The 25,069-nt window shown below is 38.7% G+C and overlaps 1 protein-coding gene across 3 annotated transcripts in view; it reads left to right on the top strand.

The window, feature by feature from the left end:
• Positions 1–25,069, top strand: part of Glce (glucuronic acid epimerase) — a 74,467-nt gene that overhangs the window by 42,951 nt on the left and 6,447 nt on the right. For all 3 annotated transcript variants that reach the window (XM_052188103.1, XM_052188104.1, XM_052188105.1), the window contains exons 3-4: positions 14,194–14,792; positions 15,533–15,778. In XM_052188103.1, the coding sequence (XP_052044063.1) occupies positions 14,207–14,792; positions 15,533–15,778 (832 nt within the window). In that variant the 5' untranslated portion in view covers positions 14,194–14,206. The remainder of the gene's footprint in view (positions 1–14,193; positions 14,793–15,532; positions 15,779–25,069) is intronic.

Genomic DNA, 25,069 nt, shown 5'->3' on the forward strand with positions numbered 1-25,069 from the left:
CAGTGAGTTTTGTTATTTGCCCCCACAACAATAAAAGTCTAGAATATTTTTATTGCCCCAGCAAGTCCCTAATTTTTTTGTTTCCATCCTCCTTGATAGATTTCTCTTCTAACCACTAACAGAAATGGGATTATATGTAGTGAGTAGCCTTAGATTATGTTTTGAAGGTTCATCCATGTTGGGGTAGTGTCCTGGTTAATGTTTTACTGCTGTGAACAGACACCATGGCCAAGGCAACTCTTATAAGAACATTTCATTGGGGCTGGGTCATAGATTCAGAGGGTCAGTCCAGTATCATCAAGGCAGGAACATGGCAGCATCCAGACAAGCATGGTGCAGGCAGAGCTGAGAGTTCTACATCTTCATCTGAAGGGCCACTAGGAGAAGACTGGCTTTCAGACAGCTTGGATCAGGGTTTTAAAGGCCACACCCACAATGATGCAACTACTTCAACAAGACTACACCTCCTCTAATAGTGCCGCTTCCTGGGCCAAGCATATACAGATCATCACAGTAGGTATTGGAATCAATATGTTGTTGAGTTATATTCCATCGTACACATAAGTCATTTTATCCTGTCACCAGTTGATGGACATTTGGATTACTTCTGGCCTAAACTACCATTGATGCTCACATATAACCTATTTAATTTGGAATTTTGAATAACATTCTCTTTAGTGAGTACTTATAGATTTCTTCAGCTTATATCACCTAAAATAGGAGCTTCTTCATTGAAGGCTCTGTTAGAAATTGAAGTTAAAAAATTTCGTTGGCTGTTTTGAAATTTGAAGAGCAAATAAATGACATCTGGAACAGTTTTAAAAAAGTTTTTACATGTTCTAGTAATGCAAAGATAAATGATAAGAAATGAAGTTGAGCAGAAATGTAGTGTGGCAAACACTGGATTAAAGTTTAAAATTGGCTAAATGTAGTGGTGCATGCCTTTGATCCTAATATTAGGGAGGTAGAGGCAGGCAGACTTTGAGTTCTATACTGGCCTGGTCTACAGAGTGAACTCCAGGACAGCCAAGGTTACAGAGAGAAGCCTGTCTCAAAAAACAAACAAAGAACTTAAGATTGTAGTTAGGCCTATAATCTAGCTTTAGTTCATCCATTTGTTAGATTTCTACCTGTCCCATTTAGTAGTCCTGGGTCAAGTCATACTTTAAACAAATTAGTAACCTATATGAAAGGAAAATAGAACTCTGCAGTTTATCCAATTCAGTCACCTTCCTGTTTAGAAACATTTCCACACTTTCATGGGTACATATGTGATCTCATTTAGTCCTAGACACTTTTGGGGTGCCAGTGAGAGAGCTAGTATAAGAAGTGATTGACAGGAGTGGCAAAGCCTGGTGAGCCAGCACTTGACTGTTCTTATCTGGAAAATAGAGCCTGTCTCTCTAGTTCAGAGAAGAAAATGCGATAGCTGATAAGGGCTCAAAACTGCTGGTCTCTTCCTCTTCTCTTTTGTAAGACGCTCCCTTGTCTCCTATTCACTATTCTATTGAATATTTATTATTAAGCAAAATTTATAATATATTTTAAACAGTTTTTTAAGGTGCAAAGAATTAGGCCTGATCCTAATGTTGGACAGAAAACTCAAAGACAGTTAACTGAATAAACTTTTACTTTGCAAAGTGTCTCAGGTGTTTACTTGTCATAACCCAAAGTTGACACTGTTGCTTGATGTCTTCTTTATCATAGATATTAGAACAGCGAATACAGGAATAGGTTATTTTTACATGATGGTTCCCATTATATTCTGTCTACTTTTTTTTGTAAGATGCTTTCTGAAATGCCTCAGAATTGCTTCCCACGGTAATTACATTTTTAAAAAAATCACATGATTTTTAAAATCATCTACTATCCACATATAGATTTTTTTCTACATGACTGAGACGTGATGTCTTTAGTCTTTTAAAAGTTGCTAACCCAGCAAGTAGTGCACACCGTTAATCCCAGTATTCAGGAGGCAAAGACCTCTGATGTTCAAGGTCACCTTCATATACAAAGAGAGTTACAGGACAATCAGGGCTCCACAGAGAAAGCTTGTGATGGGGTAGTGACAAGATTTTAAAAGATCACTATTAGCCAACTTCTGATGAGCCTTCCTTGTTTTATTCCCGTCTTCTTCACAGGATGAACTGGAGAGAAGATGCTCTGTGAGAACTTACTGCTTTCAGCCCTTGTAGACTTCCTAGGAAAGCTCATACTGTGAAGCTCCCCTATTCAGGAGCCATGCAGAGCAAGCACATCATTAGACTCTTTTTCTTAGCCTTCCTAATGAGTGGAGAAATCTCAGAGCTGCAGAGACCTGCAACTCCTTTCTGAATTGATTTATTTACATAGCTTAGGCTTAGTTTAACACATTGCTTAGAAGTAAGCAGAGAGCCTTTCCCTTCAGTTCTGTGCACTACTTCAAAGAAGAATTTAGTGCCACTGCAGTGTTGCTTTTCTAGATGCAAAGCAGCCCTTTGCTCCTCCTTATGCTGCTACTGGAGAAAATTAAGCTGAAGACCTTAGAGACTCTTAAGGGGCAGACCTAGTGCACAGTGTTTCTGTACAAGCCAGGAGCAAGTATTCTCTTCTTGCTGGTTAGCAGAGATACATAGTGATTTGGAACCAGATAATATGATATATTGTGGCATGGTGGAAAGAGCTTAACCCTTTGAGGTCAGATAAGTGTTAGTATAAACCCTACTATGTATATAGCACAATGTATATGAGGAATGTTTTTTCTGTAACCTTTCCTCCCTTTAAAAATAAAAAATACAAAACAATCTTTTTGAATTGTTGAGGATTTTAACCCAATCATGCCTTGATAGACAGGGGTAACAGGATTGCTGTTGTGTGTTGAATGCTATTGCTGATTTTTAGCAGCAACTTAGGATGATGGGAAGATAAAGTTCCTTCAGTAACAGCCTAGTAAAGTAGACTGAAAGGCTGTGTAACTACACACACTGGCAAGAGCAGGCCTTCTTAGTTTCTGGATGAGACATGTTTCAACTTACTACTTATGGCTAATAGTGATTATTGTAGCAGGTATTGATAGCAACAAAATATGTAAGTAAAATTTGCCCTGCACCTTCAATTTAGAGAATGCCAAAAGATTTATAATTTCAGAAAGACTTAGCAATTATAGTCTTACTAGAATGTTCTTCGAAGTACCATATAGTCCTTATGGAATAAGGCTCTCTTCTTGCTTGTTAATCTAAGCATATACTATGCAAAATTAAAATTATTAATTGAATTCATATCTCACTGTGTGGTTGTTATGAACTTACTGTAATTGAGATACAAAAAAAAAAAAGATGTATTTAAGGAGAAAGTGGTTAATTTGTGCATCAGAAGGATTTCCTCTTGCTTGCTCCCCACATCTGTGTTCTGCTTCTTTATCATTGAAACCTGCTTTGGTGTTTGTTTGTTTCTTTGTTTTAGGTCTTTTGTTTTTAACTTACCACATTGCTGTCTGGAACAAAAAGTATTTCTCAGTCTTTCTTTCAACTTGAGGTAGCCGTGTTACTGAGGTTTGGCTAATGAGATGTCAGGAGTGTTATGTGAAGAAACTGAAGGGATGTCTCATTAAAGGGAACTGACTCCACACAGAGATGTGCTCTTCTGCCCTTGGGCCCTTCTTCTGCTTCCTGGGCTGCAATGCAGACATAAAGCTGAAGCTTCAGTAGCTTTCTTGGGTCATAGGTTGATATAAAAAGATTAAAAGTGGCTATGTTCTTGATGAGCATGTAGCTACATTAAAAGTTTCAGACTGCCTACTTTTGGGTTTCTTTTAAGTGAATAAAAAGTAACAGTGCTGTAACTTATGGTGTCTGTTTCTAACAATATAACCCAGTCCGCACAGACTAGAGTGTAGCTGGGCACAGGTATCTGATTCTCTCTAATCCCTTCTCTAGGTGCCATTGCAATGAAACCAGCACCAGTAGCCCAGGACAGCACCATATGCTTGAAAAACTGAAATGCCAATAAATTTCAACTGAACACTAGATATTCACACTGAATGGAACCAGACCCTAAAAATGGCTATTTCAGGTCTTACACAGAAAGTTACATGATGAACCTAGGATGTCTTTGTCATGAAAAATAGCAGAGAAGCCAGCAAAGCCATTGAGGTTGTGTGAAAGGACTTAGAGCTAATTCGAAAAGAGTGACATTGGCTAAAGTTAGAATAACTTGCGCATCAAACACTAGTAACTTGAAATTCATCAAATATGGTAAAGCTCTGAGCTTCTGTGTTGCCTTTTTAAAGGTTCTTTGCTCATTTTAGAGATTATTAAACAACCAATTCATTAGACAATTGCTAAATAAAAAATTCAGTAATTACTTTCCTGTACAACTATACATTGTCAAGCTAAGCAAATAGTAAGGCAAGGTTTTCTTTTCTGAGGTGTTCCAGCTAATGCATTGAGAAGGACTGATAAGGTGATAGGTGAACTGCTAATGCAGAGCTTTCTAGTGGCTGTGTGGGGCTGGAAGCACCTGCACATACAGGTTAAGTTTAGTATTACAGAGATAGTTCTACATCGTATACACCCTGAATAAATTTCATACCTCTATCATGAATTACTCCTGATGAACAAAAATCAAACCCAACTCTTATCAAATCTATAGATCCAGCTGCTGATTTATAGGAAGTACTGAAGACAAGATTCTGCAACAATTCAAAAAAAAAAAAAAACCAACTCACCATTCAGTACAAGGCAAGCATTGACTTTTAATGGATTTATTTTGTTGACAGCTTTATGCATGTATCTAACATTCGTATAACTCTCTCCCCTGACTTGTTTCACGTCCTCCTTCTCCCTGTCAGTCCCTTTTCCAGATTCATAATGTTTTGATTTGTAACCCAATTAGTTAAACCAAGGCAATTTGTGATCATTAGATTGGAACTATCCATTGGAGCCCGGTGGAGTCATCCATGCATTCCTAACTGAAGGGGGTAATTACCCCTCTCCATGAGGCTGTCAGTCGCAATCACTCTAACAGCTGATGGGTAGAGACCCCTGCATTTCTCCGTCATCCATGCCTTATTGCTATTAGGCCCATTCTTGTGCAGACCCAGTACAAGCATCTGCAGCTGCTGTGAGTTCACAGTGGAAGTGGCTACTGTGTCTTGTCTACAAGATAACGTTCATAGCTCTTCTCCTATCTTCTGGCTCTTCCATTCTTTACACCACTCTTCCACAGTGTTCCCTGAGTCTTAGAGGTATTCAAGAAGGAATGAGCACTTACCCATCACTTATTAGCACCATATATAGCCATGATTCTATATCACATTCCCTGAAAATAGCCTTCTCTGGTTAAGGCCAAGAATAGCAGTGGTCTCTGGGTATAAACATCAATATTTAGAATTGATAGAACATCAGTTTAGCTGAACAACAGTATTCAGCTTACCACCACCCCCCCCCCCAGGGCCTATGATCTCCTACCATAGATTTTTAACCAGGTTTACAGTGCCAGACATGGATTCCATCCTATGGGATAGGTCTTAAATCTAATCAGGAAGCCATTGGCACCTTCCTAACAGTAGTGATATAGATGGGTACATCTTACCTGGCAAGTTGCTCTTGTAGTTCACAGGATTCACAGCTAGGTAAGTTCACTGATGCCTTTGCTCCCATAAAAGATTGTTTAGTTCCTTCTTCCAGCTCAGCTCTACCTTGATTTCTCCGTATCAACAAAAACTTATACTCCGTATAAGAGTTTACTTCACAGAGATTTTACAAAGCATTTCTCCTCCCACTTCCCCATCCTATCTGTCCGTCCGTCCATCCATCTGTCCATCCGTTTGTCCGTCTGTCCATCCATCCACCCACCCACCCACCCACTTACCTACCTACCTATCTACTTTTGGTTTTTGAGATAGGATTTCTTTGTCCTGAAACTTGCTCTGTAGACCAGACTGGCCTTAAACTCAGAGATTCACCTGCCTCTGCCGCCCCCTACCCCCACCCCTGCATTACTGAGATTAAAGGGATGCACCATCACCACCTGCTGGAAAGCATTGCTTAGGCTTACATATGTACTCACTGATAAGTGGGTATTAGGCAAAGAGCTCTGAATACCCATGTTGAAACTCACAGACCATATGAAACTCAAGAAGAAGGAAGAACTAAGTGTGGATGTTTCGGTCTTGCTTAGAAAGGGGAACAAAATAATCATGGGAGGTAGAGGGAGGGGGAGACCTGAGAGGGAGAGAGGAGGGGGAGAGAGAAAGAGGGGCAGGATCAGGTGTGGGAGGAGACGGGAGAAGTACAGAGAGTCAGGAAATTGAACGGAGGTGTGTAGCAGTGGGGGATGGGGAACTGGGGGTAGCCACTAGAAAATTCAAGATGCCAGGGAAGCAAGAGTTTCCCAGGACCCAACAGGAATGACATTAGCCAAAATACACAACAAAGGGGAGATAAAACCGGTAGAGAACATAATCCAGTGGTTAGACACAACTCCTATTTGAGGGATGGGGCTACCCTCCCATCTCAAAAATATTAATCCTGAATTGCTCTTGTCTAAAGGAAATGCAGGGACAAAAAGTGGAGCAGAGACTGAAGGAAAGGCCATACAGAGACTGCCCCACCTGGGGATCCATCCCATATGCATACACCAAACCCAGACACTATTGCTGATGCCAAGAAGCACTTGCTGACAGGAAACTGGTATAGCTGTCCTGTGAGAAGGCTCTGCTAGAACCTGACCAATACAAGTGCAGATGCTCACAGCCAACCATGAGACTGAGCACGGGGACACCAATGGATGAGTTAGGGGAAGGGGTTTGCAGCCTCATAGACCAACCAGAACTCCCAAGGACTAAACCACCAACCAAAGAATATACATGGAGGGATCCATGGCTCCAGCTGCATATGGAGTAGAGGATGGCTTTACCTGACATTAATGGGAGGGGAGGCCCTTGGTTCTGCTGAATCTCGATGCCCCAGCATAGGAGAATGCTAGGATGGTGAGGTGGGAGTGGGTGAGTGAGAGGGGGAGCATCATCACAGAAGCATAGGGGAGAAGGGATGGGGTAGGGTATTTGCAGAGGGAAAACTAGGAAGGGGGATAACATTTGAAATGTAAATAAATAAAATAACCAATTATAAACAGAGAAAAATTGAGGAGATCATAGATATTGAAAATGAATTCACAAGACAGTAAGGCTAAGATGAAAAAAGAATACTAGCTAATAGAAAGACATAAATTAAAAGGGTATAGATAAAATAAGGACAATAGGATAGAAACTGTTTTTAAAGCATTAAGCAATAGAGTAGAAATTGAATTATGCAGTAGCCAAATTAAACTGCACCAGAATAGAGAACACATTTGAAAATTGAATTCATGATATAGAATACAAATTTGAGAAGCTTTTCCAAAATGCAAAGAGATGTAAAATATTTGAAGAAAGTAAAGAATGAAAAGATACATAGAATTTATATTCTAGAGAGACAGAGCAAGTCGAGTAGGGATTGATTTGTTATTAAACACTGAAAAAGGAAAAAGATGGAGGATTACTTGATTGTAATTCAAACAGGAGTATTCTCTAACACTTGCTATGTTGTTAATGGGACAAACAAGCCTATTCTGGTGAAAATTTTTTTCCTGTATTAAAATCATCTTTAAAAAATTAAAAACTAGCCGGGCAGTGGTGGCACATGCCTGTAATTCCAGCACTCTGGGAGGCAGAGACAGGCGGATTTCTGATTTCGAAGCCAGCCTGGTCTACCAGGACAGCCAGGGCTATACAGAGAAACCCTGTTTCGAAAAAAACAAATCCAAAAAAAAAAAAAAGTAAAAAAATAAAAACTATTATCATGCATGCAAACAAGAAGAGAAACAAGCAAACATATCAACACAGAGACTTACCTTAGGTTGTTCTTACAGTTAAATTGTATTTATATGTACATGAACAATTGATTTGGGGACAGAATTCAACCTTGTCTAAAAGAGCTGGATATGTGTGGTAGCACATGCCTTTAATCCTTAGTTCAGCACTCCTGGGTCAGAGGCAGGCACATCTCCGAATTTGAGGCCAGCTTAGTCTATATAATGAATTGCAAGCCATCCAGAGTTTTACAGCCTCCAGGGGAGAGGGAGAGGGAAAGCTGGGGGGGGGGGGAAGTGGAGAAAAAAATAAAAAAAGAAAAAAGGAAAACCTGTTAACATCCAAGATTAGTTGACTATCAGGGAATCATTCAGTTTCTGAAAGGAATATTGTGTATCTGCTCATAGATATTCTGTGATATATTAAGAAAGCAGGCCTCACAGTCTGGGAGCCAGTGTTCAGATCCCTTCTTAAACTTAGTTATGTGAGCCATCAAATTATATCTTCAGTGACTACTTAACATCACAAAACTTAAGGCTCACCATTTGTAAAATCAGGCAGACACATGTGAGTCTTGCTGTGCAGTCCGTACTAGCCTGGAACTCTCGGTCATCTTCAGCCTTCCAAGTGATAGGATTACAACCTGTACCATCATTCTGCATTAGGAATGTTATCTTATTTGAAGCATTATGAGCCACCTGTGTCAGAGATTGTGTTAACTTTGATACTAAAAAATTAAATGAGCTAGCAGAGCTTACTTTTATCCTATTGTGAATCATTTCTAGAGTATACTTGTTTACACTTCTAGAAGAGTCCAAAATATTAGGTCTTTTTTAAGTTAAATCCATACTGGATATTTAACCAATTGACTGTATAATTTAAGTCTTTAGTCTATCAAGCAGTAAACAGCAGTAATTAAATTGTGAATCTATTTTAAAGAATTGGCCAAGATACATCTCAGTGTATTCTGTTATGTCACTTATACTCATTTCTATTTGGTTTATGGTTTTCAGATACCCAAATACAGGAAAGAAAACACAGATGGCTGATTTTTTAATTTGCATTTCAAACAATGGTTATTCATTTAACAAATCTTTAACCAAGGCCTCCTTTGGACCAGATACAGTCTTAGGCACTGGGAGTGCAGTAATGGGTTGGAAATGGACAATAATCTAAGTAAGTGTTTCAGACTGAGTAAGGAGGTAGAGATGGGTGGGTACATGGACTGTCACTGAGGCCTTTTTAATTGACATCTGAGTGGTGGCTCAAGTGAAGTAAGGAAGGGGAGACCAAGTGGATACTAGGGAAAGAGAATGTTAGGCAGGGGCAAGTGCAAATCTCCTGGCTAGAAGCATCCCTGACATGAGTCAGTTTTCTGCTGATTATTCCTTGAAGGGTTTCTGGTCCTCATAAAAAATGAAAAGAGAATTAGAGGCTTCTTTGTTTTGTTTTGAGGTACTTTCTTCCTAACTTTTACAGCGCTCATATCATAGTGTTACTACGATACCCATCTGATGATGCTCACTGATTTTTTTCTCTAGGCACATGGTTAGTGTCTTCCTTACCTGCTACATAGCAATTGGAGAACAATAGCTTAACCTGTCCATTTGGGCATGTGTTGATCTTTTTCTACATATTACCTAAGAATAATCAGAAAAACAAATTGCTTTATATGTTAATAAAAGAACATAGGAAACAAACACAGTGTATGAATCTACAAGTCATAGCACTCATATCGTCAAAAACTGCCTGCAGTTATCATTTCATGAGGGATTGCATAATGTCATTTCTTGTTGTTTCTCTTCTACATTACTAACTGGCCTTCTAAGAAACAGAATACTACATTGACTGGGGCTGTTGAACCATTCTGAAGTATAGTTCTCAAAGTTAGTTAGTTACTAGTTTCACTGTTTTATTTGTTTATTTGTTTGGAGGGTTGTTTGTTTGGCGGGGCCTGATTTTATCCTTTTTGATTAGTGTAGAGACTTTGGATTATTATTGACTCTATGTGTTTTAGTTACCTCCAGACATAATTCTTTCAATTTTTAACAAATAAATTTGACAGAGGAACTTTAAGGCTGACCACTATTCTTTTAGCTGCACAGCACTGTATTTTTTTTAATTGTGGGAATGATTAAACATATAAGTATGTAACTTAGTATATAATATGCCTGTTGGTCAGATTTAACAGTTATTGTTATCTTTTTCCAATGTTGGTCTAATGCCCTCTTAAATTTTTCCTATGAGGATCTTGCTGTGTAACCCAAGCCAGCCTCAAACTCAGAATCTTCTTTTAGGCTCCTGAGTGCTGGGATTTTGGGCAGTTACCACCACACCCAGCTTCTACAGCTATTTTTACCCATGGGTTATGATTCCATTGAATTTTAAAAGTATATCTGTTATCTGTCACAAACCTGGAATCATCTAATTTTCTAAAAAGTCCCATTTTCTTTTCTTCCCCTTTCTTGTGTTTTTAGTAAGAAATGCTATCAGATATAAATCTTGGCATTGGGGTTATTGAAAATGTATTAAACTATGCTATTTTGGTTTTCCCATCATGTGCTATGTCATAGAATAGTGTTGTTCCATGAGCAGCTACTCACATTTGGATAGAGGAGGAAAGACACTCCTCAAAGATGAAACAAAGAGCCTTGTATTTCTGTGTTTAAAATTTTTTATTATTCTGTATGTTCGTGATATGTGGGTTGGAGTGCAGTAAGAGTGGAGGTCAAAAGAACTTTGTGGAGTCCTCTTCTTCCATCATGGGTTCTGGGGTCAAACTTGGCTTTATTAAGCTTGTGTGGCAAGAACCATCTTGTACCCAATATTTCTGTTTTAATGGTCAAAATGTCTGGCATAGTGGGTATATTATATACATGATAACATATGGGTGTTTTGGTTCAGTTTGCCTTTATTACAATTTAAGAAAATCTTTTATAAGCATGACCTTTGACAGATTTTCGTACCACACTTTGTGCTGTTCTGTTGTTTTTAAATCTCTTAATACATTTTCTTAATAGTGATATAATGATAAAACATTATTAGAATGAGTATTTCTAATACAAGAAGAAATACTAAATATATCCCAGATCCAAATTTTTTGAATACTGATTTGATACTATGAGTGGAAAATGATAATGAAACTTCCTCATGCACAAAATCATCAAAAATACTCTATAAAACTTGGAGCTGGTAAGATGGCTCAGTAGTTGTAATCACATACTGCTCTTGCAGAGGATCTGGTTTGGGTTTCCAGCACCCAGATCAAGCAGCTCACATCTACCAGCTTTAGTTCCAGGGGGTCCAATACTCCCTTCTGGTCTCTGGAAGTACCTGCACATGACACGTGGTACACAAACACATACATATAGGATAAATGCATTTTTAAAGTATATAAAGTTCATTTTCAGACTTTCTCTCATAATGTTTATATATATACACACACGTATATATATATGTGTGTATGTGTATATATATGTATACATGTGTACATATATGTGTGTGTGTATATATATTACAAATTAATTATATATAAATTAATTTGTAATATATATATATATGTATATACACATTACAAATTAATTTTGTGGCTAGATTTAAGTCCCATTTCTAAGATATCACATGAATGCAGAAATTCAAAGACCAGGAGAGAGCCAGACTTTTCTGGTCTCAAGCATTTCAGATACTTTACATGTATTACATTCCCAGCTTTCTAGTTCTGTATATATTTTCAGGACATGCACACATCTTTGCCTCCTTTCCTTTTTGCTGTTCCACTGAAATAATATGTCTAGAGATCAGAAATGAATAGATTTAAGTGACTAAGAGGATGACAGTTGAATAGACCTTTGGTACTAGAAGACCCAGTTGTACCTTGTGCTCACCCCTCCAGATTTCACTTGTCCCTGCTCTTGACTGCTGATAACTGGCTTAATTCCAGGTCAAACAACAGGCAGACTTTCTGTAGAGAAATTAGAAATGACTAGACTTCCAAAGCCATGTTTGTTCTGACAGAGGGACTACTGCCCTCCTATTCTCCACTAGAAGAGTGCTGGTATTAGTAACCTGGCCCACACAGAACTCAAACTCTCTCTACCCCCCATCCCTACAATCTAGCCAAAAAGCAGACCATCTTCACAGTAATGGAGAGAATCTAATAAGAGGTTATCAGGCATGTGAGGAAAAGAAAGTTTTTTTTTTTTCAAGACAGGGTTTCTCTGTGTAGCCCTGGCTGTCCTGGAACTCACTCAGTAGACCAGGCTGGCCTTGAATCAGAAATCTGTCTGCCTCTGCCTCCCAAGTGCTGGGATTAAAGGCTTGCACCACTGCCCAGCGTGAGGAAAACATAATGTTAGGAAAAAATAGACAAGATAACCAGAAAAAATGCCAATGCAATAAACAGAAGTAATCACAGAGAACTTTATTTTTAAAAAGGACCTCTGTAGCATGTAGAGAGCTACAAACACAGTACTTCCATTAAGCCACAGGAGGACAAACTGTCAGATAGAAAGTGCTCATCTGGTTCAGAAATAATCAGCCAGCATGACGCCTCTTGAAAACTGGAATTCCTGAGATGAACAAAAGCCCCTTAATGAAGTCATTCATAGTGACAGCTATTGGACTGCACGCAGCTTGACCAGTGACCTTTACTATTTTCAGATTTTGCCCTAAAACTTTGAAGCTAATCCAAACACAATCTACATCCTGCCAAACTGTTAAGGATGGGAACAAAAGGGCTGGAGAGATGGCTCAGTGGATATAAGCTCTTCCAGAGAACAATTCCCAGAACCTATATTGGATGGCTTACAACCACCTGTAACTCCAGCTGCAGGGAACCAGGCACTCTGGCCTCTGTACCCACACTCATGTGTACATACCCACACAGAGACATATACACTTACAAATAATTAAAAATAAACCTTGAAAAATATTGGAGTTAAATAATTGATTTTAGGCATTCAGGGTCTAAAGTTTACCTTCCCTTGGAATTGGAAGAAATTAGAGGGTTATATGTTCACTACTAACTTTCTTAACTGAAATTCTTCATTTAATTTTTCATAAAATACTTTTATTTGGGCATTTGTTCGTTTTATCCTGCTTAAAAGGTATATTGTGGGGAAAGTGAAAAGATATTATAAACAAAATAAATAATTGTGGAATCACACTATATATTAAATTACAGAGTGACTGTGACAGACATAGACTATGCTTTACATGGTTCACGCTGAGCAACCTCAAGTGTTCCATACATCACACGTAGAACTAGCATATAATTTCCCCTGTTCCCCTGGCACCCCTACATATATCATCATAGCTGACTGATATGTCAATAGCCAACAGGACCAACAGCATCAGTGTCTTCTCCCTTCTGGAATGACATTATCTGGCTTAAACTTAGAAGTATTCTGACTGCTATATTGAGAATAGACTTGGGGGTATAATACTAGGCATGCATGGGTAGAAGGGGGCCAGTTGGCTAGTGCTACAGGTAAAAAATGACCACAGCTTATCATTGTAACAGTAGTGAAGTTGTTCATTTGGGTCTCAAGTGAGCAACAAGGAATCAAAGTTTTTAGTTTGAATGGTAGAAGAGTGAGTGGGTTGAAGAAGATCTGGATAAAGCTATGAGTGTAACAGTGAAGAAGCTTATTTGGCTTCCAACTAAAGATGCCAGTTATTTGGGTTGGCTCTTGGGTATATATGTATCTGTACAAAGGAAGTCTAGCTTAGATAAAGAATTTGGGGATACTCTGCATGCAAGTTCCTATTAAGACATGAGGCCTGGGCAAGATCACTCAGAAATGAACAGAGGTAAGGAACCTTGCACTCTAGGGCTGGAAGGCCTGCCAGCATGTAAGGGAGGCTCAGAACAGACTGAAGGGGAGTGGCCGGTGGGGACTAAGACCAGTTCTTTGGTCTGAACAATGTTAAAAATAGAACCCTAAGATGTTTCTTTTAAGACAGGGGTTCTCTGTGTAGCTCTGGCTGCCATGGAACTCACTCTGTAGACCAGGCTGGCCTTGAACTTACAGAGATCCACCTGCCTCTGCCTCCTGAGTGCTGGGACTAAAGGTTTGTGCCACCACTGCCCAGCTATAAGGTGTTTCTTTAAGTTTAGGGACATAGTAAACATTGTTGAGATACCAGGGGAACACTGAATGGAAGTTTGGACATCTCTGCTTTATGTTTGTGCCAAGCAGCTTGCCTCTTATCTTTGTCTATGCTGAAAAGTTTGAGTTCATAATTTTGAACATGCATTTGATAAAATATCCTGACGTGCACATTGAATAAATTTATTTTAAATGAACTTACCTTTGAAATGTCAGTAACTAGAGTGCATGATTTTCTTCTTGCCTCCATAGGTATGGTCTGAATATGCGTTGTTTGGCAGCTCGGGTCAACTATAAGACTTTGATTATCATCTGTGCGCTATTCACTTTGGTCACAGTACTTTTGTGGAATAAGTGTTCCAGCGACAAAGCAATCCAGTTTCCTCGGCACTTGAGTAGTGGATTCAGAGTGGATGGATTAGAAAAGAGATCAGCAGCATCTGAAAGTAACCATTATGCCAACCACATAGCCAAGCAGCAGTCAGAAGAGGCATTTCCTCAGGAACAACAGAAGGCACCCCCTGTCGTTGGGGGCTTCAACAGCAATGGGGGAAGCAAGGTGTTAGGGCTCAAATATGAAGAGATTGACTGTCTCATAAATGATGAACACACAATTAAAGGGAGACGAGAGGGGAATGAAGTTTTTCTTCCATTCACTTGGGTAGAGAAATACTTTGATGTTTATGGAAAGGTGGTCCAGTATGATGGCTATGATCGATTTGAATTCTCTCATAGCTATTCCAAAGTCTATGCACAGAGATCACCGTACCACCCTGACGGTGTGTTTATGTCATTTGAAGGATACAATGTGGAAGTCCGAGACAGAGTCAAGTGTATAAGTGGAGTGGAAGGTTGGTATCTGTTTGCTTTACTTGGATTTTTCTGGCTTGATTATGTTAAGGACTAAGAAACTGAAGATGTTAGTTATACAACCACTATGTAACACAATGCAAAGAAGACTTTCATTATTGCTGTCTCAGCAAGAAGGAACAAGTAAAGTGTAAACCTACTGAAGCTTTCCAGTTGGTGTGAGTCAGGGCAGCAGTTAAAACCAGACTGAATAAATAGGGTTATTCCATTAATCTGCCTCAGAGTCTCATTAGTGAGGTCAAGGTACCAAGCTCCAGAAATTGTGCTTCAAAACAAGCTAGGTACTAGGCCAAGAATGTGGCTCAGTGATAGTGTTTGCCTAACATGTGCAAGGCCTAGAGTTCAGTCCCTGCTATCACAGAAACACATATATTTAGCAATAAAAACTGTGCTGATATAGGGACTAGGTGGACAGGGAGACCTAGGAAACTGGTAAGCTGTCTAGCACCTGAATTCTTTCTCCAAGTGTAATTCCCCAACATTAAATATTTTATCACTTAGTAAAAGGTCAGTTTATATATATAATCTTTTTTTAAAAATAAGTTGTTACAAAGACTACAATAATGTACAATCAGAGAACAAAACACACAGCATTAGAGCAGAAAAACTTCAGAGTTGCAGATAACCCTAAAACATTCCCCAGAAGTAGAACAGTGAAGAGTGGTTCTCAGAATGAGTCCTCTGTGACTGGATTTAGTGATCCGTTGTTTGTTTTTTATAGGTGTGCCATTATCTACACAGTGGGGGCCACAAGGCTATTTCTACCCAATCCAGATTGCACAGTACGGGCTAAGTCATTACAGCAAGAATCTAACCGAGAAACCCCCTCACATAGAGGTATATGAGACAGCAGAAGACAGGGACAGAAACATCAGACCTAATGAATGGACTGTGCCCAAGGGCTGCTTCATGGCCAGTGTGGCGGACAAGTCTAGATCCACCAATGTTAAACAGTTTATTGCTCCAGGTGAGTTTCACGCTGTATGTCTCTCTCATTTAAGTTGACCTAACAAACTGGGGCACCTTTAAAATTTTTAATGTTTTTTTTTTTTAGAAAAAAGCAACATAGTAACAAGCTCTTTATGTTACATAAATAAATGATGTTATCTAAGTTAAATCCTCCAAAATGGAACTGGGGGGAAAAGTCGGTGTTATAAAAAGGAGAATTTACTACTCAAAGAAACAAACTGTAGGATGATGGTAAAATGTAGATACAGCTATTGTGTGCAACCTGGGGTCTGAATACTCCAGAATGAAGTTCTTTGGTTTGGTTTAGTCTTTGGTACTAGAATTTAGCCCAGGGCTTTGTACATACTAAGTAAGCATTCTTCCTCTGAACATCCTTGGGGTGTGTTGAGGGTGGGGGCAGGACAGCAGAGTTGAATTTTTAAGTGATTCTGCCCTAAATTAAATTTTGTTTTAACTGCAAGAGACATTCTTTTCTGTACCTATTTTTTAAACAGTAGAATTTTCTTTTTGTGAAGAAATTACAGCATTACCAAATAGGCCTGTTCTCATACTGAATTTTGTTCATGCACTACATTATCTGAAACTTCATATAAAACCTTTTTCATTAATAAAATCACTTATGTGATCAAATTAACCTTATGCAACGTTTCCCTTTTACTGAGACAGTCTCATTAATTAGTATGTAATGTATTTTCCTGTACTAATCAATATCCATGAGAACTAATGAGTCCATTACTTAAAAAGACAATGAAATAATCTTAGCACCTCAGGCTTAATCTAGATGAAATGTTGTCAGATTCAGAACTCATTTCTCCCCCTCCAAACTGGAGGAGGTAAATAAAAGAGAAGCCTGAGGGGAGGAGCTCCTTTGTATTTTGTATTTTGTTTTTGTTCTTTATGAAAGACTGGAAAGCCACATATGGATCTACTCATTCTATATTACCCTGAGTAATGCATTTAGTGATATTAATGCAGTGCAAAGAAGGAATGACTTTCAGTTTTTATTGTGACTAGAACTTCTTTTCTCCCATGCCATTTTGTGGATACTTCAATGCATAGGATTCCTTAGCTTATAAAATACCTGCCATGGCTAGGTGAGAGGTTATAAGGAAATGCTTAAGAATAGTTGTTTTATAACTAGGGAGATTTTGCAGCAGGAAATTAATACATATAGCAAAAGAATATTTGGCTTTGGGTGAACCCAAGGAGTTTCGTTTTACATTGATAGTGTGGTCTAGATGTTGGTAGAAAATTATACCCTTCATCCAGTCTCCTAGAGTGTCTGGATGGTCTAATACTATCCTGTTGGCAACAACAGATTTCATTAATGCCTTGCAGGATGCAAAGTAGATTCAATAATTATGCAAAGAGGGATCTTCACCTTAGCCTGTCATTCATTCAGTGGTCAGTTGCTAGAGATAAACCACTTTTTGGGTGGTTTCAAGCATACAAAGAATTGTTGGCAGCCATATTGTTAGAAGGATATATCTACTCAGTTGTTCCCTGTTGGTAAGTCTCTTGGCATGCACAAATTATTGTGGGAGTTACACTATAAGGGTGAGGGAGAATGATTATAGATACATGAGAACTAGAATCAAGGAATTAAGGTGGCATCATTGAAACAATGGCTGTGAGGCTTGAAGATGATTAGAAAATACAGCTTGGTGGGAAGCAACCCAAGGCTTCATTGTTGAGAAGTCGACTTGTCTTAAAAGCACGGGTGCGTGTAAACAAGCTAAGGCTCTGGGAACCAGGGATTCTTCTTTCTTGTTTTTAACCCCCAAAGAAATTTGCTTTCTCCAAGGGAGCAAAATCATCTTGAGCAAAGAACTATTTTGTAAGCAAGATGTGCATGTGATTCCAACACTTAGGAAGCAGAGCCAGAAGAACACGAGTTCCAGAGCAGCCTGGACTCCACAGTGAGACCCTACCTGAGGAGATCACACTTGGTGCTGACCATTTATGTCTGCAACTTATTCTTTCTAATTTCCTTAAAATTTACACACACACACATCTGTCAGTCTATTTATATGGATGGAGAGAGAGAGAGAGAGAGAGAGAGAGAGAGAGAGAGAGAGAGAGAGAGAGAGAGAGAGAGAGAGAGAGAGTGTGTGTGTGTGTGTGTGTGTTGTGGCCCTAGCTGGCCCCAAACTCACTATGTAGTTGAGGATGGGATGACCTTTAATTCTTAATCTTTCTACTTCTCTCCCAATGTTGAAATTGCAAGCATGTGCCAGCATACCTGGCTCTCTTTTTTCTTCTGTATCCATTCTTCATTTGAGGGACATCTGGCATGTTTCTAGCTTCTGGCTATTACAAATAAGGCTGCTATGAACATGATGGAGCATGTGTCCTTGTGGTATGGTGGGGCATCTTTTGAGTATATGCCTAGGAGTAGGAGTGGTATAGCTGGGTCTTCAGGTAGAACTATCTCCGATTTTCTGAGGAACCGCCAAATTAATTTCCAGAGTAGCTGTACCAGTTTGCAATCCCACCAGCAATGGAAGAATGTTCCTCTCTCCATATTGATGCCAGTGTATGCTGTCACTTCAGTCTTTGATGTTAGCCATTTTTTGTGAGGTGGAGTCTCAGGGTCATTTTGATTTGCATTTTTCTGATGACTAAGGACTTTGAACAATTCTTTAAGTGCTTCTCAGCCTTTCAGTATTCTTCTATTGTGAATTCTCTGTTTAGCTCTGTACCCATTTTTAATTAAATTATTTGGTTTTGTGGCAGTTAACTTGAGTTCTTTATATATTTTGGGTATTAGCCCTCTTTCAGATGTAGGGTTAATGAAGACTTTTTTCCCAATCTGTAGGTTGCTGATTTGTCCTGTTGATAGGGTCTTTTGCCTTACAGAAGCTTTTCCGTTTCATGAGGTCCCATTTATCAATAGTTGATTTTAGAGCCTGAGCCATTGGTGTTCTGTTCAGAAAATTTCCCCCTGTGCAAATGAGTTTGAGGCTCTTTCTCACTTTCTCTTCTTTTAGACTCAGTGGTCCTTGATCCACTTGGACTTGAGCTTTGTTCAAGGTGATAAATATGGATCTGTTTTCATTTCCTACATACAGACTGCCAACTAGACCAGCACCATTTATTGAAGATGCTTTCTCCTGTATGTTTTTAGCTTCTTTGTCAAAGATGAAGTGTCCATAGGTGTGTGGGTTTACTTCGGAGGGTCTTCAATTCTACTCCACTGATCAGCCTGTCTGTTTTTATCACTATTGCTCTGTAGTACAGCTTGAGGTCAGGGATAGTGATTATCCCCTGAAGTTCTTTTATTGTTGAGAATTGTTGTGGCTATCCTGGGTTTTTTTGTTTTTCCATATGAAGTTCAGGATTGATTTTTCCATATCTGTGAAGAATTGCATTGGAATTTTGATGGGAATTGCATTGGATCTGTAGATTGCTTTTGGTAAAATGGCCATATTCAGTATATTTATCCTACCTATCTATGAGCATGGGAGATCTTTCCATCTTCTGAGGTCTTCAATTTCTTTTTTTCAGGGATTTGAAATTCCTGTCGTACAGATCTTTCACTTACTTGGTCAGAGTTACACCAAGATACTTTACACTGTTTGTAGCTATTGTGAAGAGTGTTGTTTCCATAATTTCTTTCTAAGTCTGCTTATCATTTGTGTAAAGGAAGGCTACTGATTTGTTTGAGTTAATTTTATATTCTGCCACTTTGCTGAAGTTATTTATTAGGGCATCACTTGTGTACACTGTTATATCACCTGCAAATAGTGATACTTTGACTTCATCCTTTCCAATCTCTATCCCCTAATTGCTCTATCTAGAACTTCAAGTACTATATTGAATAGCTAGGAAGAAACTGGGCAACCTTGTCTTGTCCAGGATTTTAGTGGGATTGCTTCTAGTTTTTCTCCATTTAATTTGATGTTGGCTGTTGGTTTGCTGTATATTGCTCTTACTATGTTTAGGTATGTGCCATGAATTCCTGATATCTCTAAGACATTAACATGAAGGGGTGTTGTATTTTGTCAAAGGCTTTTTCAGCATCTAATGAGATGACCATATGGCTTTTTTCCTTGAGTTTGTTTATATAGTGGATTACATTGAGGGATTTCAGTATATTGAACCATCCCTGGATCCCTGGGATGAAACCTACTTGATCATGGTAAATGAATGGTTTTGATGTCTTCTTGGATTCAGTTTGCAAGTTTTGCATCGATATTCATAAGCAAGACTGGTCTGAAGTTCTCTTTCTTTGTTGGGTCTTTGTGTGGTTTAGGAACCAGAGCAACTGCAGTGTCATAGAATGAATTAGGTAGTGTACTTTCTGTTTTTATTTTTATGGAATTGTTTAAAGAGTATTGGTATTAGCTCTTCTTTGAAGGTCTGGTAGAATTCTACACTAAAACCATCTGGCACTGGGCATTTTTTGGTTGGGAGGTTTTGATGACTATTTCTATTTCCTTAGAGGCTAAATGGGACTGTTTAGATAGCATGATCTTGATTTAACTTTGGTATGTGATATCTGTCTAGAAAATCATCTAAATTTTAAAATTAAATGATCTAGAACCTCATGCTTGTAATTAGCTTTCCCATAACATTCTTTTCCTTCCATTTTTACAACCTCTCCTCCTTTCTCTCCTGTTAGCTGTTTTCTCCCAGGCTTCTGCTGAGTACGTCCCCTCCTACCACCTTTTCTGCCTCATCCAGGTTTGAGTAGAGCTGTTTCTCATCTGATATAGTGAACATGTTGACAGTGAATGAATAAATGGTAGTAGCTTTATGTAAGGAGAATGACTTAAAAACTGTTCTGTTTTCCTAGCTTTACTGAGTGTAATTGACAAATGAATTTGTATTCATTTAGGGTATACAATATGATGTTTTGAAGCAGATACATGGTGAAAATTGGTTACCAGGATCAAGATAGGTAGTTTATACAGGGATGGAATTCTACACCCATGTCATGTGGCTCTCAGACACCTTTAACTCCACTTCTAGAGGATCTGGATCTGATAGCCTCTAGTCTCCCTGGGTACCTGCACTCATATACACAGCCTAGATACATCATTAAATAATTAAAAATAATATGTAATTAAAAATAATAAACTTTGTTTAATAACGTGAAAGCAAAAGATGATTTACATATCCATCACCTCATAGAGTTAGTGTGTATCTTGGTAAGAGTGTAGAAAATGTCAGCACATTTTAAGCATGTGATACAGTATTATCTGTAGTTTGCCATGTTATATATCAGGCATCTGAAAGCTTGTATTCTTTAGCTTCCATCTCCGTATTTCCTCCATTTTCTAGTTTCTGAATACACCATTCTATTTCTATGAATTCAACTTTCTTACTAATTACTTGTAACATTTAATGTAATCAGAGTATAGTAGCAGTATGCATGCCACATACAGTATCTGCCCTTCTGTCACCAGTTTCATAAGTATCAGCTCTCAGATGGCAGGATTTCTTTCTCTTTTACAACTGAAAATTACAAATTCACATTATACATTCACCTTTTGCCATACGTACATATTACCACACACATGTTGTTTGCATGTCTTGGCTATTTCTACTGATCTTTCAGTGAACATGGGGTATCTGTCACCAACATACCTCTTTGAGATAGTAATTTTGTCTCCTTTGGTTAAGTGGGATTCCTGGTTCACCTGAGTTCTGGTTTTAGTTTGGGGGAACCTTTATACAACTTGCTGTAATGGCTGTACCAATTTACATATGATTCAAAGTGCACAAAGATCCTTTCCCCCCACAGACCTTGATTAGTGTTTGTGCTTTTCTTGATAGTCCTATGGTGGGTGTTGCTATGGTTTTGTTTGTACTTCCCTTAGGATAAGGGATGGACACCTTTGCATATATCCAGTGGCTGTTTGTGACTTTGGAGATTGTCACAAATTAATTAAAGAGTTCTTTCATTTATTGCTTTTTTTTTCTATTGAGTTTCTTATATATGATGGATATTAATCCCTTCTCAGATCTATAGTGTGCAGATATTTCCTCCTGTTTTTTATTTTTCCCCTTTTTATTTGGTTGATTGCTATACTTTATAGTTTGATACAGTCTTACTCTTCTGTTTGGTTTTGGTAGTAGTGGTGATGATAGTTTAGGTACTTGTGCTTTTAGTGTCGAATCTAGAAAATGATTGACAGCATGTTTGCCATCCTTTGTTAAAGTACACATGTGCCATCTAGACCAAACAAAGTTTTAGTAGCTCCTGAAAATAACTGCTCAGAAAATAGGGCCCATGGGCTTGGAGGATTCCAAATAGCAGGAAAGTCAAAACTTCTGTTAGTAGATTGGAAGAAGAAGACCCCAGGCAGCAGGGTGTTCTAAGGAGAGCATAGAATTTTGCCTGCTGTGTTTCCTGTTTGCCACACCATCCCTTATTTTACCACTCAGACCCCCACTGTAGTCTGGCAGATCATATGACGTCGCAAGTAAGGCCAAAAGGAGGACATTGAAAGACTGTTTCCTATCATTGTTGGGAAAACTCCAATTGTTGACTGGTTGACTGGTTGAGGACCATGACTTCTTATCAGTCCTCTTTGTTTCAGAGCCCTTTTGTTAGTGCTAAAGGTTTAGAAAAATTAATAATCGGACCTTTAGAGAGGTTTGTTCATTACTGAATCCTTTGGACTCATCTGGTATATTAAGATATAATAAGAGGATTGATTAGACTATGTCAGTTAATTCAATTTTCATAAATAAAATGAAAAATTAGAATTCTGGGAGGAAATGGATTTTAGCTTGCCTTCATCTGGACTTTTAAAGATGAGGTGTTGTCTTCAATCTGCCAGAAGAGATGTAATACTTAATATTGATGTCAGATGAATGAGGTGTTACTCCAAGATAAAATAAATAAGACTCGGTCTGGAGAGATGGCTCAGTGGTTAAGAGCACCGACTGCTCTTCCAGAGGACCTGAGTTCAAATCTAGCAACCACAACTATCCGTAACAAGATCTGACTCCCTCTTTCTGGAGTATCTGAAGACAGTTACAGTGTAGTTATATATAATAAATAAATCTTTAAAAAAAAAAAAAGACGACTCAGTAGAGTCTACTGTGCTAAGTATAACTTAATCCTGTGTGATTTATATGTCAGTTCAGAATCCTAAAGCTCCAGATCTCACTTTACTGGAAAGGAGGAGAGTACTAGTTAGAGCAAGTGTGGTGATATCGTGACAGCTAAAGTGGACTTGAACTAAGTTCTTACTATTGTGGTCAATTTTTAAAGCATCATCCAGGCATTATTTGATTTGTAAGTCAGCTGTAGTGTTCTCATTCTTAATATAATTTCCATAATTGCCTGCTTTATCAAATGTAGTCATTAAGAGCTTTGGGCCACTGATTCCCCCAGAATTTCTTTTGTTGTTGAGAATACTTTTAGCTATCCTGGGTTTTTTGTTATTCCAGATGAATTTGAGAATTGCTCTTTCTAACTCTATGAAGAATTGAGTTGGGATTTTGATGGGTATTGCGTTGAATCTGTATATTGCTTTTGGCAAAATGGCCATTTTAACTATATTAATCCTGCCGATCCATGAGCATGGGAGGTTTTTCCATTATTTGAGGTCTTCTTCTATTTTCTTCTTCAGAGTTTTGAAGTTCTTGTCATACAGATCTTTCACATGTTTGGTAAGAGTCACCCCAAGGTACTTTATACTGTTTGTGGCTATTGTGAAGGGTATCATTTCCCTAATTTCTTTCTCAGCCTGCTTATCCTTTGAGTATAGGAAGGCTTCTGATTTGCTTGAGTTGGTTTTATAACCTGCCACTTTGCTGACGTTGTTTATCAGCTGTAGGAGTTCTCTAGTGGAATTTTTTGGGTCACTTAGGTAGACTATCATATCATCTGCAAATAATGATAGTTTGACTTCTTCCTTTCCAAATTCTGGGGGAATCAGTATCCCTGACCTCAAGCAATACTACCGAGCAATAGTGTTAAAAACTGCATGGTATTGGTACAGTGACAGGCAGGCAGATCAATGGAACAGGATTGAAGATCCAGAAATGAACCAACACATCTATAGCCACTTGATCCTCGACAAAGGGGCTGAAAACATCCAATGGAAAAAAGATAGCCTTTTCAACAAATGGTGCTGGTTCAACTGGAGGTCAGCATGCAGAAGAATGCGAATTGATCCATCCTTGTCTCCTTGTACTAAGCTCAACTCCAAATGGATCAAGGACCTCCACATAAAGCCAGACACTCTGAAGCTAATAGAAAAGGAACTGGGGAAGACCCTTGAGGACATCGGTACAGGGGAAAGTTCATGAACAGAACACCAATAGCGTATGCTCTAAGATCAAGAATTGACAAATGGGACCTCATAAAATTACAAAGTTTCTGTAAAGCAAAGGACACCATCAAAAGGACAAATCGGCAACCAGCAAATTGGGAAAAGATCTTTACCAACCCTACATCAGATAGAGGGCTAATATCCAATATATACAAAGAACTCAAGAAGTTAGACCCCAGAAAACCAAATAGCCCTATTAAAAAATGGGGTACAGAGTTAAACAAAGAATTCTCACCTGAAGAACTTCAGATGGCGGAGAAACATCTTAAAAAATGCTCAACTTTATTAGTCATCAGGGAAATGCAAATCAAAACAACCCTGACATTTCACCTTACACCAGTCAGAATGGCTAAGATTAAAAACTCAGGAGACAGCAGGTGTTGGTGAGGATGTGGAGAAAGAGGATTACTCCTCCACTGCTGGTGGGGTTGCAAATTGGTACAACCACTCTGGAAATCAGTCTGGCGGTTCCTCAGAAAACTGGGCACGTCACTTCCAGAAGATCCTGCTATACTACTCCTGGGCATATACCCAGAGGATTCCCCAGCATGTAATAAGGATATATGCTCCACTATGTTCATAGCAGCCCTATTTATAATAGCCAGAAATTGGAAAGAACCCAGGTATCCCTCAACAGAAGAATGGATGCAAAAAAATGTGGTATATATACACAATGGAGTACTATTCAGCCATTAGAAACAATGAATTTACGAAATTCTTAGGCAAATGGATGGAGCTGGAGAACATCATACTAAGTGAGGTAACCCAGTCTCAAAAGATCAATCATGGTATGCACTCACTAATAAGTGGATATTAGCCTGGAAAACTGGAATACCCAAAACATAATCCACACATCAAATGAGGTACAAGAAGAACGGAGGAGTGGCCCCTGGTTCTGGAAAGACTCAGTGTAGCAGTATAAGGCAAAACCAGAACAGGGAAGTGGGAAGGGGTGGGTGGGAGAACAGGGGGAGAGAAGGGGGCTTATGTGACTT

Source organism: Apodemus sylvaticus, chromosome 7 (assembly GCF_947179515.1).
Source record: "Apodemus sylvaticus chromosome 7, mApoSyl1.1, whole genome shotgun sequence".
NCBI lineage: Eukaryota > Metazoa > Chordata > Mammalia > Rodentia > Muridae > Apodemus > Apodemus sylvaticus.